A 16,629-nucleotide genomic window follows, 5' to 3' on the forward strand; every position below is an offset into this window, starting at 1 on the left:
GAACATCATTTATCTCAGAGCAATTCAACTTGCCCTGATGCTATCAAAGTGTGTACAACACACAACTTAACTGCCAAAATGACCGATTCCTACAGTCACACGTTTGAATACACTCTCTCTCAGAACGCACACTCAATGTATTGGATTTATTACCTGCTATACGATCTATACTCATTTTTGTTGTTGTTGTTCATTCACATACATAAAAAGTATGACTTGTACTGTGCAACATATAATGTCTTCATTTGCTAACCCTTCAGTTAAAAGGAAAGATATGGAAAGACGACTCATTTCATGACAATGTGGAAACAAGAAGGGTGCAATGACTTGCATCTGGAATAAAGATATGTGGAATCATTGAAGAAAGAACGTATAAGAACTATCATGCCATATTTGTAGCAACTGAATCCCAAAGCAGGGTACTGACACCCTATCCCGGGTTAGAAGGACTGAGGAACGGTTCCTTGTATCAGTCTGGTCTATGAGAAGTTTGCAGCTCATTGAACTGGTAACAGTGCCTTCTCATGGCATGATTTATTGTCACATTAGTGAAACAATGACAGAATCATGCAGGTAAATACATTTTCCTTGTCTCTCATTCAGCTGATATAGACAGCTTACCCTGCACAATGAATCTGAATGTGAATCCACTCAGTCTGCAGCAATCAATGTCGAGATTGTATTCATTATTGCATTGCAATGACGACGGTGTCATAGAGTGATGAGGGAGCTTTAGCCTCATACATCATCACAGTGGAATTGTAGAGAGAGACACAAGAGCCTGGAGACCACTTCCTCATCAATTCCTGGAGTTGGTAGATGATGCTTCAGGAGACGGTCTCCCACAGCCCAGCATGTCTCACCACCCAGAGTGCCTCACCGCCCAGTGCATCTTACCATGCAGTGTGTCTTACTGCTCAGCTTGTCTCACTGCCTGGGTGTGTCTTACAGCCCAGCGTGTCTAACCGCCCAGCACGTCTTACCATGTAGCATGTCTTACTGCTGAACTTGTCTCACTGCCCGGTGTGTCTCACTGAAGCAGGACGCCTGACCTGGATGGACCCTGATGCCAAGATGACCATCAGCATCCAGTGGGTCATCCCATCCAAACTATCTCTCCAGGGGAATTCCCCTTCTGGATTTATTTCAGATTGACCATTGCTTGTCCCTTCACAGTTCAGAGGTCATCACACTGCCCCTGCAATGAAAGTTAATAGACACAAAATGAAAAGAGTTCTCACTTTATAAATCATACGTTCTTCAGCTACAATAACTCTCACCATAAAAAGTATACATAACAAAAGAAGCTTATCATGCCATGTCTAAAAGTTGTCAATGTAAAGACAAATTATTGTGTTGATCACATTGCATTGATTTTTTTTTCTGCACACTAATTTTGTCAATGCACAAAAACAGGAGCTTTTGACAAAGTTGCATCTATTCCTAACACACGAATAGAGTATAATAGAATAATCACATTTGTATAGTGCTCTCATAAACTATCAAGTTATCTCACAGACTTTACATCACATCATCATCTATAATAAAGTTGCTATACATATACTCTACATCTACTAAAACTACATGTATCTCTTTAATCTCTCTTTAAGTAACCAAATGGGTAGTGGCACTAAATAATATTAACAATGGATATAACAAATGTTCATAATATGTTTTCTATACAATGTCAGTGTCTGATCATTTGTAACATTTACAAGAATATGATTACTGAATCACAATAAAATTGGGTGTGTAAATTTTGGTGTGCAAAAGTGCAGACGCTAAAGATGCCTTGTGCATAGTGTGGGCTTGTCAGTCATGCTGTGAAAATGAGAAACTCGGAAATGTTTAGTTAAAGCATACCTGCCAACATTTCAAGATGAAATATCTTACTCGTGGATTGCAAAAATCTTATTTTATATGCAAACTGAAGTTAGAAATCTTACTTTCGGTTAAATCTTCAGAAAATACACATGAAAGGTATATCTAAATATTTTTTTAAAATCTGATTTCTCTGACAGAAAATCTGATTTTGCTATTTTTAATGTAAAAAAATCTTACTGAATCTGATAAAATCTTACTAGTTGGCAAGTATGTTAAAGGCACACATTACTCTCAAAGTACTTTGACTAACCTGTATATCACAGAAAATAAATTGGGGCTGGGAGTATACAGAATGTTCAAACCTCAGGGCTTGAAACATCATGGTTGGGAGGTTTGTGAGTCTCAAGGTGCAGGCCAGGGACTTCAAACCCTCCTCCATAGCATTTCAAACCCTCCTCCATAACATTTCAGACCTAACCCTTAACATGGATCATCTTGTATGTCTGCCGCAACCCCAGTTATCATGCAGACAATGATTCCTTGATGTAGAATTGCCATGACACTCACCCCTGGTGGAGCTGAGCTGAGATCACTGTACTCTCCATACTATGTCTGACTAGAGAGGGGGTGGGGTAACCAGGCTCTTCCAATCTCTGTTCTACCTCCCTCTGCTGTCGTTTCCTCAGTGCCTCCTGCTCAGCACTCTCCAGCAGTTTCTTCAAGATGTCACTGTCTGGCTTGTTGTGGGTGTGGGGACTGCTCTTACCTGCCGCATGGCGATAACGGAAAAATAAAAAAGGTTTTCAATCAATTAATCCAGCATGAGAAAGTGCACATCTGGGCCCCATTTTATAAAAGATGTTAGGATGGCAACTCTTGCTAGAATGGCAACTTCCCGTACCAACAGCCAGTCAGGGAAGCTGGATTCTTGTTTTTACCACGACAATCGACAATCCAGCAAGAGTTGTTATCACAGCAACTTTTTATGAAATGGGGCCCTGAACTATGCGTATGACAAAAGAGCACTGAGATATAGGACACCTGCACATCACAATGTATGACTAGAAATGTCGCTACAGCGACTGGTTATACCCCCGCCAAACAACATTTCATAAGCTTTGGTCAAAACAACATTTCATAAGCTTTGGTCAAAAAACTGAGGAAGCAGTTAAATCCGCAAGATCTTTCCTTGATCTTCTGCCATTAATATGCCGTTACCATGGCAACGTACTTTCGGGTACTGTCGAAAAATGCGTCTTGCACATCTACAACCAAAGGCACACATCTGTACCAAGTTTCATGGAAATTGGGCAAAAACTGAGGAAGTAGTTTGCAACACAAAATTTTCCATCATTTTGGCTCATAATATGTGAGCTGTTACCATGGCAACATACTTTTTGTCACTGTCAAGAAATGTGTCATGCTGACCTATATCCTAAGACAAACATTCAATATGAATTCCATGAGAATTGGAAGAACACTGATGAAGCAGTTTTGCCATGAAGCATTTTGCCCTATATTTTACCAATAACATGCCGTTACCATGGCAACACACTTTTTGCCACTGCGGAAATATGTGTCTTGCACATTAACATATTCAGATGAACATCTGTACCTAATTTCATAAAAATTGATCAAAAACTGTGGGAGGAGTTCGCGACGCAAGATTTGTACCCATTTTTGCCCATAATATGCCGTTACCATGGCAACGTATTTTTGGGTACTGTCAAAAAATACGTCTTGCACATCTACAACCCAAGGCACACATTTGTGCCAAGTTTTATGGGAATCGGTTGAAAACTGTGGAAGTAGTTCGCGACGCAAGATTTGCAACGGACCGACTGCCCGACCGCCCGACCGCCCGACCGTCCGCTGATTCCTATATACCCCCTTCAAACTTCGTTTGGCGGGGGTATAAATATAATCTCCATTCTCCTTTTGAAAGGTTCCTGATTTATAGTATGACTTTGCTGTTGTCTGAAATATCTAAAATGGGTAGTACAATGTCTGCCTAGAGCTCCCTACATGACATTTGACCTTAGCTGACCTTTGTACTGACCTTTGGACTGGACTTCCTCCATCTGTCTCTTGATCTCCCGGTATCTCATCAAGTCATCCATCAGTTGAGCCTCCTGTGTCTTCAGGGACTCATACTCCATGCGACTGGTTTTAGTCAATGCTCTCTTGGAAGACCTCTGGCTGCCTTGGCTCTGCATCTATGGCAGGATTAAGACCAGCATGATTTAAAAGACTCTATCTCCAAAAGTTTTAAAGAAACAAACTCAGTTTTTTTTTTTCTTTGGAAAAGTGCTCACTCGCCACTGCTAGTTTCATTATACATCCTGCTCTTACATCCATTCCTCCCCCAACATTTTTGGGATCACAAGCTTCGGATTGAGAATTGGTAAAAAATGATGTGGGGTTTAATGACAGACTTTTTCAAACCAAACCCAGTCAGCGTAAATTTGATGTAAACATGTAGGCAATGTTGTAAACGGCATGGGCTTGTAACATCAAGGAGCGTTTGATCACACATCACATATCTACCATATTATAACATGAAGAAACTGTCAGAGCACTTCAGTCATTTAGAACTACTGCTTTAGAAGAGGAGACCTTGGTGCCACCTTGGTGGGTACGACACCTCCTTTGGATGACTAAGGCCAATAACATCTATCACCAACTCTAAATGAAATCACTGAACAAAAATCAAAGTCATCCATTTCTAATGACTGTATCACTTCTCTGTTTTCATACAACATTCTGCAAAGAGCATCTCAAATTCCAATGGCACTGGTAGCCGGAATGAGGTAAGACCACTTAAATGAATGATTACCATCAAACAGAAATCACAACAACACACCTTTTTCCACCTCATACTCTTGCGCTCCAGAGAATTCCTCTTGAAAGGAGCCATCCTAGGCATCGCCATGGCGCTGTCACTCTCACTGCGGTTCAGCTGGAATGAGGGCAAAAGGGAAGTTTGTCATCTACAAGCTCAACTCCACTTCTACGAAACTAGGATTAAACTATGCACATCTCAATTTCAAAATGATCATTTTTAGGAAGGCAGGGAGGATATTGACTTTTTAAAAAGACAAGATATAACAATTTTGAAGTGATTTTAATACATGGAAATAGCAAATGTGCCGGGAATTATAAAGAAAAAAAATATTGTTAATTAGATTTAAAGCTACAGATTATCATGCCAGTAAAGTCAAATACGTATTGCACATTTATCACATATGAATCAATCTAACTTGCAACATTCCATGGAAAACAAGCCATGTGAATGATGCATATCATGTTCTTTATTCACTTATATTAGTGCAAGTCACTGCTATGCAAGAAATGTCTCTGATACTAATGGTACTGACGTGTACCAAGCCTGTGAAACCCAATGCAAGAAAGTACAATTGAACCTCTCGTATCCGGACAAGTCGGGACCGGGGCTCATCCGGATAAGGGATTTGGCCGGATACGGGAGACTCAATGCTTTATACATGTACATATACATACACATGTACTGATGTAGCCCATTGTAGTACCACATGTAGTAATGTGTATACTGCAACCATTTCATTGTTATTACACTCAGTAACAGACAGCTACCTAATACCGTACCGGGCCCAAGGTAAAAAGTGATAGCGCATTGCGATTGGGTTGCTCTCTTCCCCACACTCTCTCTCCCTCTCTCTCTCTCTTTGTGTGTGTACTGTGTGTGAACAATTTTTGAGTGTTCAATATCATTCGTTGCTCAGCCAATGACTCGAAACAATGCGTGTCTATCTAGTAATATCGACAGCTGTGTATGGACCTATATGTGGCAATGCGATATGAGAGGACTCGAGCGCATAATCTGTCCATGTTCTTGCGATGATTTGGGGATGTTTGGGGATGTTAAAATGTCTGAAGGTAAGCAATTTGGAAGGAAATTTGATGTAATGTATGTTAATCATGTTGGAAGTAATATGTAATTCATGTGTGTTTGTGTAGGAGTTCTCAAGGAGTTGGGAATCCCCCTTTCCTCCCGTAATTATTTTTTTTAAAAATTCATGGCGAGATTGCGTCCGTATAATAGAGATATCCGCATAAAGGGAGGCCGGATAAGAGAGGTTCAACTGTACTACTTCTTATAAAGAGAACTGCTAAGTTTGATTATTAAATGTCATGTTTTAGTCTTTATGTTGTCAAACAGCAGTTAATACCCTGTCTAGTCACATGGTTAGTATAGTACAGAGCTAAGTCAGTGAGATGGCAAAAGCCTGACATACCTTTGGCATCGCTACCTTGGAAAGCCCTTCTGTGGTACCTCCAGTAAAGGTCTTTGACCTCGTGATCCCTGAACCAGAGTTCATTCTAGAGTGGCGCTCGTTCCTTTCTCCGTTCACTGAGTCTAAGTAGCCATTGGTCATTAGCTGGATAGGATCAGCAGTGAGACTGGGGTCAGCACCAGTCTCTGGGCCAGTGGTAGGCAAGTGAATGGCAGAGGAGGAGGAGGAGGAAAATAAGCCTTGACTGCTGGAGAGTGTTGATGTCTGGAGTAGACGTTGGTGCGTGTTGGATGGCTGTGGGTACAGGTTTGTGGTGGGAAGTCCGTGGGCCGGAGGTGGGTGACGGTAGGCTGACAGGAGGGAGCTGTCTAGGGATGAGGCACGTAACCTGTGGAGATGGGATAGACCAGTACGTGATATTTTGACTGATTTCATCACAGTAGACTTTCATTCTATCTATTCATTGCTTCATTTCATGTCAAAGTCATCTCTAGTGCACACTGTAGAAATTAAGAGAATTATGGCAATCATCTTCCAATAACTACTGTACGAGCTGAAATTTTCGCGGTGGTTTTATTTTCGTGAATTTCACGAATCACCTTTGAACCACGAAAATAACAACACGCGAAAATAACAACGCGCGAATAACTAAGTTAACCCTAAAAGGGCCGGGGGGGGGCGGAATCCGCCCCCCCCTCGACGTTTCGCGCTATAATTCTGTAACGCGAGAAGGCCTCATCGCGAGGCTTCTTGACTTTCTTCGTTCAAGTCTCGCGCAACTTTTGAGACCAAATTTGCAACGTCCGCGTATACTTTTGCGAAGCCACGCCCATTTTTGTAACGGAATGTCGCTCCAAAACGGGCACAATTTTGTGATTTTGTGTACATTTCCTATGGAAAACAGTGCTCTGTCATGAAAGGCATAAAAACCTGATTATTTTTACAATTAATCACTTTCATTGATTAATTTTGTGCTAATTATGGTAGAAAAGTGGTCAGTGACAATTTCCAATGAAAAAACAAAGAAAAAACAAAAGTTGAAAAACAAAGAAATACATAAGAAATTCTGAAAACAATAAAATACATAAGAATTGAAATGAGTTTTGGAAGTTTTTGTGATGTACAATTGTTGAATATGCTAAAACAGATTTACAGATCAAAAATTAGACTCTCAATGCTTTTAATTAAGCTAAAATATCACCTTGAGCTTAATTTGCATAATTAATTAATTAAAATTAGAAATTGATTGTTTCAAAAAATCTTATAACACAATCTTGTAGATTATGACGCGGGTCTCACGCATGCAAAATTTCATCGCGATCGCACCACCGATGGCCGAGATCTCAGGGGGGGGCGGAATCCGCCCCCCCCCCCGGTCTGAGCATAGCCAAAAAAGCCCGGCCCCTTTAGGGTTAAGTTAGACCCTCACAACCGCGAAATTAACAACACACAAAAATTTCCTCCAAGTAGCAATTCGCGAAAATATCTGTACGCGAAAATTTCAGCTCGTACAGTACTAAGTCTGCATCATTAGGAAACAACACATTCCACAGATTTTCTAATCTGATATTACGATCACTCTTCAAGAGGGCTATTTCACTCACAGTAATACAATATGTACATTAATCATGCTATAATAGATTATATCCCAAATTATCCATTATTCACTTTTAAGATTCAGGAAGCATCTTTTTACATAAGAAAAAAGTTTGGAAGAACTACTTTTGATTTTTGTTGTTCTTTCCTATCATACATGTTTTCAGAAATAGGTATGAAGAACTATCTGCCACTTCTCAAATATTGAAACCGAATAAATTATGATGAAATACCACTGTTGGAATTTTTTACAACTTGCTTACCTTTCTTGATATGGGAGAGCTGCGTCAAATATATCTGTTATATTACTTGGAGTCTGGATAAAAAGAAACATACGTGTACATTAAGATGACAAAATAATTATCATAAAATCAATGAAATAACACAGTATATGTAATCATACGCCAACTTTTTTTTCAGACTAGATATTTATATATATCCTCCCCCCCCCCCAAATAAAAAAGATTTATATTTGATTCCACTTTTTGAAATAACAACTTGAGCCACTCACATACTCCAGAAACTCACACACAGTGTACTCCAGAAAGAATACGTGGTGCACCGTGAAGCCTTCTACCACCCAACGTTCTACCACCACGGAAGCCTTCAAAGATTTCAACTTGAGCTACATAATATATATGACCCTGCATCACAAAACAACAAAAAGTTGCCAGACGTGGATATTTAGCTGAGGGCAGATTCTGAAAGAGCAGACTTTAAGCTTTAAACTGATGTATAACTCAATTCAAATGGACTCTCCTAACTTATCTAAATATTTGAAAGAAAGTGCATACTCTGAAAAAGTGTGAACTGAGAAAAGAGGTTGTGAAGTATAAGTTTTATTCAAATACTTAATCTTACCAAGCTGTGCTAGCTGTGCAATGAATGGGACGAAACAGGATGTAAAACACCATAGCAACAACAATGAAGGGATTATCAGATTGAGCTGAAGCTAAGTATGCTCTATGAACACATTCTGCCCATGGCTAATAACAACATTCAAAGCAGTAGCATCATCCTTTCAAAAGTGATTAGAGTTGAAAGTGAAGGGTGTGTAAAGGAATTTTAAGGAAAGAAAAGGGGCCTCCAAGGCATACCTAATTACACTATTCTACAAAAAAGTGTTCTAGAAAAACTGCTGAAAACATACTTTCCAATTAATTTTATGATCCCAAACTTTGACATAATGTACACAGAAGAATCACTCTTTCAGAAAACATGGAAATCTCAGAATTGACTAGGCTGACCCATTTCACCTAGTTTGAGTCCTCACATAAAATGAGGGCATGCAAATTTTTGTTGGTTTTATGATGCACGGTCACATATGATTAAAAGGTATACATATAAAGACATCGACAACATGAAGAATATACAGTACATGCAGATTTGACGTACAACACACAGAAAGTATAAACCCTTAACAAATTATACAATTAAATTGCACAATACAACAAAATCATTGATTCTGCAACAACATATGAACCTGACCAATTTCCATCAAGAGACATTTTAAAACTATAAGAAATGAGAGAAGGGAAGAGAATCCTGGCCACTGGGTGCAGCCTTGGTACTAACCTGACTAGATCTCTCCAAGGTGCTGGTACAGGTGGCTGTCCCCTCACTACTGGTATCAATGTCATGTTGGGGGTAGGCTGGTTGGGTGCAGTTCAGAAGGGTGTACCACCGAGAGCTGGCTGGGTGTGAGAGGCACGCATCCAAGAGGCATATGTGTGTGCCAGCCTGTACAGTGACACAGGCAAATGAAAAATGGATTTTGGTCAACATGCAACTGTCATATTACTGTTACTTTCTTCATTTTTTCATTGACTCACTGCATGGAATTTCAACAAATGGAGCTGACTGCCCTTTTTGCAGCATGAAGCTTTGGTGAATTGCAACTGGTATTCAATGCACTGTGAAAACAAAGATTTTATGTGCAGTTTGCTTGGCAAATCTTGGCTCCTTGCAAAATTCACAAAAGTTTCATGCACGCAAATATTTCTTTACAGTACTGGTAGTATAACAATGCAATCATGAGAGTTGGTAGAAAAAAAGGGGCTCACAGATATAGCAGAAGGGGACTTTGTGAGGTGACTGAAGAGTACTAAGAGAGTGAGTAGAGTGACAAAACAAACTCACTAGACAATCTTCCTGGCCATCTGGTGTGCGGTAACAAACATAGATCTGTAGAGTCATGGAGTGAAGCTCGGTATCCTTGGTTGGGATGGTAAATCGGTGTCCTAAGGACACCATGCTGGACCCTGTTTGCTGAAGGGGCGGTGTTTGAAAGGACAGGTGGGGTGGATACGACTGGATATTCCCTTTGATGAAACTAGAGTAGAAGAAATCAAACTAATCATTAACTGTTGTCAGGAATATTGATAATGCATAACACAATGTGTATCAGACATTTCTTTCTTTCTTTCTTTTCCATTGTGGAAAAAAGTCACTAAAGACGTGAATGAGGCTGCATACCTGAACGTGACAAATATTGAAATACCCACTGCAATATGATCTTTTAGTTACAACTGCAAGTAGTAAACATGATCTTTTATTTTCAGGTCAGAAGAGAAAGACAGAACAGACTGTAATACCAGTATGTGCACTGGGTGAGCTTTTATTTATAAGTTCACTGACCAAAACTTCCCTTTCTCTCAAAGGAAACAATGTCACCTGATAAGACCTGACCAGAGTGAAGACAATTACATGGCAAAATTCTGATTTTGAAAATTCTTGATTTTGAAAATGTTGATGTAACAAAAGAAAACTGCTGGTCCAAAGCTCTTCATTATAAAGGGTGTCACTTGTATCTCACACATAAACACAAGAAGGTATGATATGAGATGAAATATACTTACAATTGAGTGTCTTGAGAGGGTAGCAGCTCTTTGAAATGCTTCAGGTTGTCCAGAGTGATGACCACAAGACCGTCCTGGGGGTCATAGTGGCAGCCCATGTGCAGCTGGGTCATGTCATAGGTCATGGGGTCATAACCTTCCTCAGCTATCTCACCAGGTCTGTCATCAAAGGATGAATCACACAGTATGGTTACCACAAGGTTTACATCTATCATCAACTCACTTTTCAACTCACTTGTTCCCAACTAAATTCACAATGACACTCTTTGAAATACCCATAGCATTTTAGCAATGCATTCCATTGTTCTGAGCAAGGTTTTCTAATGTTTTGCTATATTAATATCATCATCACTATTATTACTACTACTGTTATTATCACTATCATTATTAATGATGCAGTTACTACTAATAATACTTCTAATACTATGAATGCTTTTGATGATGATGATAACTTGATCATAATGCAAATATTAACAATATTGAGCATAATGATATCAATAATTACAATGATATAGTATAAGGAAAAGACAAAAAGAAAATATTCCAAATTTCCTTTTAGTCCTCTGAATTTCGGTTGACACAACACTTGTTCCTGCAATAATTGCTCCAGTCTTATTTTTTCCACGGACTTAGGGTTGCAGCTGTGATACTGTTTTAGGTTTAGTTTGATGTGAGGATTATGATTAGGGTTAGGGTTATGTTTGTTGGTATAATTTATGTTCGGCTTAGCATGCAGATATTTCATGGGAGCAATTGTCGTGGCAGCAAATGTCATGGAACCAAATTTCCCCCTTCAGTTACAGACAAATATATCAAAAGAGAAGTATCAAACAGCAAGTACTAGAAGAAAAGATTCTAACCTCTTTGCCGAAGCCTCATAGACTCCACTGTCTCCTGCCATGGATTCGTCTGACACCGCTGCCGTCACACTCCTTGGGGCTCCCATAGCATGGCCAGGCAGGAGATCTACACCTGTTGGGTGTCGAGAGGTAACATCACCATACTGGAGAGATGCACTTTAGGACCTCACTTATGACCTCACTTTATGACCTCTCTTATGGCCTCACTTTGAGGCACTGCACAAAAGGGAATTAATTAATCTAGCGCACTTGGTATTTTGCCTCATGTGTAAATTCCTTTAAAAGACAATTAGAATATAATCAAATATCTATTGTGTTTTTCAACTAAAACAAAGACTTCAATAAATTGGTACAAAAGAGAATTTGTGGAGGACACACTACTGATTCAAACTGATACTGCAAATATCCACCCGTGGAGAATGTAGTGTCATCTTACCTTCACTAATGGGACTCAGCTGCGAATTGAGAAAACCTTCTTGACTGCTGCTCTCAGAGGTGGCATACTTCAAATCTAGTCCAGCTCTCACCATATTATAGCTCCCTCTGGAGCTGTGACCTGGCAAACCTTGACCTCCGGTGACCCCTCCCAGAGGTAGTTCCTGGGAAGTCAGCTGCATTTGAGCGAGGTAAGCAGCTAGCTGCTCCCCATCCATGTCTTGACCATTGTTCTCTGGTCTCTGCCTGTGAGTCAGGTGATGATGGTAGGTAGGGGGCCGCCCTTCATACTGTGGGGTACTACCAGGGTGGGGTCCCTCACTACTGGGGGATTTGTGGGCTGCCCCGCCCGGTGATGCAGGAGGGGAGATGGATGAGAGGGAAGAGCGAGGAGAGAGAGATGGAGCAGACAAAGGGGTTTCCCCTGGTTTCACAGTCTGTTGTTGGTGGTGCTGCTGATGATACTGTATATGATGTTGATGAGATGGTTGCTGCTGGAAGTTGTAGTGGTGGGCATGGGACAAGTTTGTGTGGTGGGAAACCGCTTGAGTTTGGTAGTCTAGTCCTTCGATTCCACCCTGTAGGAGAGCATCAACCTACCCGGGAAAAAGAAATAAAACAAAAAGTACTCTTTGCTGTGAGTCAGAGGTATGAGAGAAATACAGCATAGAAATGATACATGATGAACTTCTTTATATTAGGTGGAAATAAGTGTTGACTTTGCTCTTAAATGGGAAAGGGATTATCAAAAGTGCACACGCCCACGGTAGATTCAAATCATGGTTTTATCACATCATGACTAAAATGACTTTGCTAGATATTAAAAGAATGGTATGAATGGCATTGACTTGGTAAAAGTGCACTGCCCTATTTTGCTGTACAAAATCCAAAAATTGCTTACATTTTGGGAATCTCCTTCACCATAATTTCAATCATTCCAATAAATCAAGTGTATCTTTACAAGCATTCTTTTCATCTATGCCTTCCTTACCTTTCGCTGTATAAGGTCACTCATGACATCAGGTGACTGGTTCAGTTCTGAATTACTGAGGGCGCTGTTCAGGGAGCCTTTGCTTGAAGCCAACGAACCCCGACTTGACGGACCTAACGATCCTCGACTAGAACTAGAAGACAAGGTCCCCATGGACACACTGGAAAGAAAGGAAGTACAGAAAATGGTGAATCCTCCCAAGTGGACAAGATTGGGATATCTCATGTTGTCACCTCCCACACAATATAAATGCTCCATTTGTCACATTGAACTAGTATCTTGATTTTTTTTTTTAAAAAGGAAAAAAAAAAAAAAGATAAGCACATCACAAAAGACATTAACCCATTGAGGACGAGTCCCAAGTATATTCGGGTAAGTGTTTATGGAAAATGTGTGTTGTAGCAAAATCAGCCTGTCCTCAATGGGTTAAGATTGCAAGATGGAAGTTATATAAAGTAAAATTTGGCACAAGAGTACTAGAAAATCCATTTTTTCTTCTTCCCCATGTATCCCTAAAACAGATAACGATCAACTCTGTGACAAAATCTTCTCTCTCGGATTATAGGATGAGGGCAGATAGATGAGAATGACATGAAGCATTGTTGCTGCGGTCAGTCAGTGAGAACTAGATAAGGTAAGAGAACATCTTCTCTGATAGGGGGCAGATAGAATGACATAAAGAAGTGCCAAGGTCTTTACGTAAGACCAAGATATTAAGATCTGAGGTCCTGTACCTTCGATGGGGGTCCTGACTGCTCCTCCTCAGCTGTGCATTCAAAGACTGTTTGTATTGAGAGAGGTCCAGCTGAGAGGCACTGGTCAAAAGTGGGTGTGATGATGACGTTGGTAGAGAGGAGGTCGACGACATCCGATGACCAAGGCGTGAAACAGACTGCATTGTGGGAATGACATAAATTTTCTCATTAACACATCTCAGAGAATCAATTTCATTTTATTCCTCTTTCATAATTCAGTGGAATAAGTGATCCTTTAACTTCAAAATCCCTCAAACTGTGAACAATAGCAGCTTGATTGAAAAAGATCAAGAGTATTTGTCCATGGATTGCATAGAAAGTTGAGGTAATAAAGTGATGATTTTCAATTTGTCTTCTCAGCAGGACAGCCTCTATCTCCCCATGTGACAAAGATATTACCATTTGTGACTGTGCATCACAAAACGAACAAAAAGTCGCACTCACTGATTGTGTGTGAGGACTGAAAATAGGTGAAATGGGTTAACCTAACCAATCTTGACTTTTTCATATTTTCTGAGAGAAGAAGTCTTCTTCTACATTATGTTACAATTTGGGATCATAAAACAAACCGGAAAGTGTGTTTTTCAGCAGCTTATCTCAAACACTTTTTTGTAGAATAGTGTGATTAGGTGTGTCTTTAGAGTCCACTTGTCATTTCTTAAAAACCATGTACACACTCTTCACTTCTAACTCTAATAACTTTAGAAGGGATGATGCTACTGCTTTGAAAGTTGGTATTAAGCATGGACAGAACGTGTTGATAAAGCATGCTTAATTTCAGCTTAATCTGATAATCCCTTCATTGTTGTTACTCCAGTGGTTTACATCCTGTTTGTTGTCACATTCATCACACAGCTAGCACGGCTCGGTAAAGATTAAGCGCTTGAATAGATCCTGCGCTTCAAAGCCTCTTTCTCAGTTCACACTTTTCCTGAGTGTGTGTTTTCTTTCCAGTATTTAGATAGGTTAGGAGAGTCCATTTGATTTGAGTTTAGATACATCATTTTAAAGCTTAAAGTCTGCTCTTTCAGAATATGTTCTTAACTAAAAATCCATGTTTGGCGACTATTTGTTGGTTTTGTGATGCAGGGTCACATTCATTATCACTGACTAGATATATGCATTACAAAAAAAAAAAAAACTCATAGAGGCTATCAAAATAACTGATTCAACTTGGTATGGAGGAATATAATAAATACTGAACTGTTATCAATGTAATATAACGTTTCATACAAATTGAGTGTCAGGAAAATGGACAATGGACACAATGAACAAAACCTTGCTTGAATTGGAGATAGGTGAACAGCTTACATGAAGCAGGCCTTGGTCACTGATAGATGACTTGATGATCTGAGGGTCAGTCTGGGTCCTGCTAGATGACCAACCACTGGACATGCCATGCTCCACTCTGAATATCAAAAAGAATAGACACAAAAATAGACAGAGGTCACTACAAGAAAGGAACTCCTTGGTAAGGATTTCAGCTGTAATGCCTCATGTTTGTCCTAGTGTCCGAGGCCTCCGGTTTCAGTTCTAGCGGTAGAACAATGCCATAGATAGAAAAGGAGCATTGTAAGTCGTGATGACATCATTCAAACTCAATCAATACATTTAGCTAGATAGGATTAGATTGTCACACAGAAAATGAAAAGCACATAATGTGGATACGATGCTGGAAATAGATCAGACAAATGGTATTCAGGAATACAGTGCTAACACATCATTTACAAAATGCAGATTGAATTTTCCAGGATAAAATCTTGGCAAAAGGCCATGATCCACTTTCTCAAAAAAAGGATCTACATTTCTTAGTAACAAATACCACTCTGAAGCAAATGCTGAATGTCTGTTTGAAATGTTAAAATTTGCACAATGCAAAAATCTAGAGCTGAACTGTTCATAATATACTTATATCTAAGACCAACTATGTGTGGGGTTTCTTTCACAGAAAGTCAGGACACAAAACATGCTGCACATACTTAGTAACCTGTTGAGGACGGACTGATTTTGCTACAACACACATTTCCCATAGACATTTGCCCGAGTATACTCAGGACTTGTCCTCAACGGGTTAAGCTTCCATACAAACAATCACAAATATTACCTCTTTATACCAATTTTACCATACACAGTGCTAAAAAAACCTCTGGTATAATTCTACAATGATAATAGCTGATCTGACAACAGCATTCCTATAATTCATAATCACACAGGCAGACAAGACTTGAACACATACACACACAAACACCTACTCTCACACACATACATGTACAGGCATAAAGACACTTTGAAAAGGTCAAGCTATACTTTAAAGACACATTATACTAAAATGAAAGAAGTTTAACTGAGCCTCATGACTGTATCACTTGTGACACAGATTATTAGCATATTGGTACATATGGTATAAAATCTCTTCCATTGTTTGTTTGCCTGGTCCATTAATAAGGAAGATTGAAAATTCATCACTGTACCATTCAGAGAAAAAAAAAATTATAATTGATTTGTTTAACAACAACAAAAAAAAATAATAAAACAGAAAAACAAGGAAGCATTTTTTCTCTCTTTCTTCAGAGCCACAATTTATTCTGAGGCACAATCACAAAATTCTACAGAATCTCTTGTCAAATATATTGTACCTCTGGCAAGCAGTTTATGGCACATTTTTCTTTTTAAAAATTCTAACTCAAAATTATTCATGCAAATATCTACAATAGAAGCGTCTCTCAAATATCAAATTCAGTCTTGCTATTAGCCAGTGTTCTGTGAAACCTCTTTCTGAATTTGTTTATTCATTTAGACATTTCTAACTTTAAGAAGAATGCTGACAAAAGAAAAGACAGCGGGAAAAAAAAACAATCCTACATTCAGCCAGAATGGTATCACTTCTCCTGGAAGTGTTCTGTAGTAGAAGTCTCCTGGGAGAGGAGAGATAGGTTTCTGTCCCCTGAAGCAGTCTGCCTACATGTTCCTAGCTAATATTGGCAGAGCCTCAGATTTCAACAAATGTTTGATCAGGTGAGAGATGTGAAGCTAGTT

General features: G+C 39.4%; 1 protein-coding gene across 1 annotated transcript in view; it reads right to left on the reverse strand.

Moving 5' to 3' along the window:
* Positions 1–254: 254 nt before the first annotated feature.
* The window catches only part of LOC140234788 (protein KIBRA-like), a 43,411-nt gene continuing 27,036 nt past the window's right edge, over positions 255–16,629 (reverse strand). The window contains exons 7-20 of the mRNA XM_072314825.1: positions 14,905–15,001; positions 13,573–13,730; positions 12,839–12,998; positions 11,849–12,443; positions 11,413–11,524; positions 10,553–10,711; positions 9,834–10,026; positions 9,270–9,434; positions 7,958–8,010; positions 6,099–6,486; positions 4,688–4,783; positions 3,884–4,040; positions 2,392–2,590; positions 255–1,198 (exon numbers count right to left, since the gene is read on the reverse strand). Of these exons, the coding sequence (XP_072170926.1) occupies positions 1,171–1,198; positions 2,392–2,590; positions 3,884–4,040; positions 4,688–4,783; positions 6,099–6,486; positions 7,958–8,010; positions 9,270–9,434; positions 9,834–10,026; positions 10,553–10,711; positions 11,413–11,524; positions 11,849–12,443; positions 12,839–12,998; positions 13,573–13,730; positions 14,905–15,001 (2,560 nt within the window). The 3' untranslated portion in view covers positions 255–1,170. The remainder of the gene's footprint in view (positions 1,199–2,391; positions 2,591–3,883; positions 4,041–4,687; positions 4,784–6,098; positions 6,487–7,957; positions 8,011–9,269; positions 9,435–9,833; positions 10,027–10,552; positions 10,712–11,412; positions 11,525–11,848; positions 12,444–12,838; positions 12,999–13,572; positions 13,731–14,904; positions 15,002–16,629) is intronic.

This window comes from Diadema setosum, chromosome 11, assembly GCF_964275005.1.
Source record: "Diadema setosum chromosome 11, eeDiaSeto1, whole genome shotgun sequence".
NCBI lineage: Eukaryota > Metazoa > Echinodermata > Echinoidea > Diadematoida > Diadematidae > Diadema > Diadema setosum.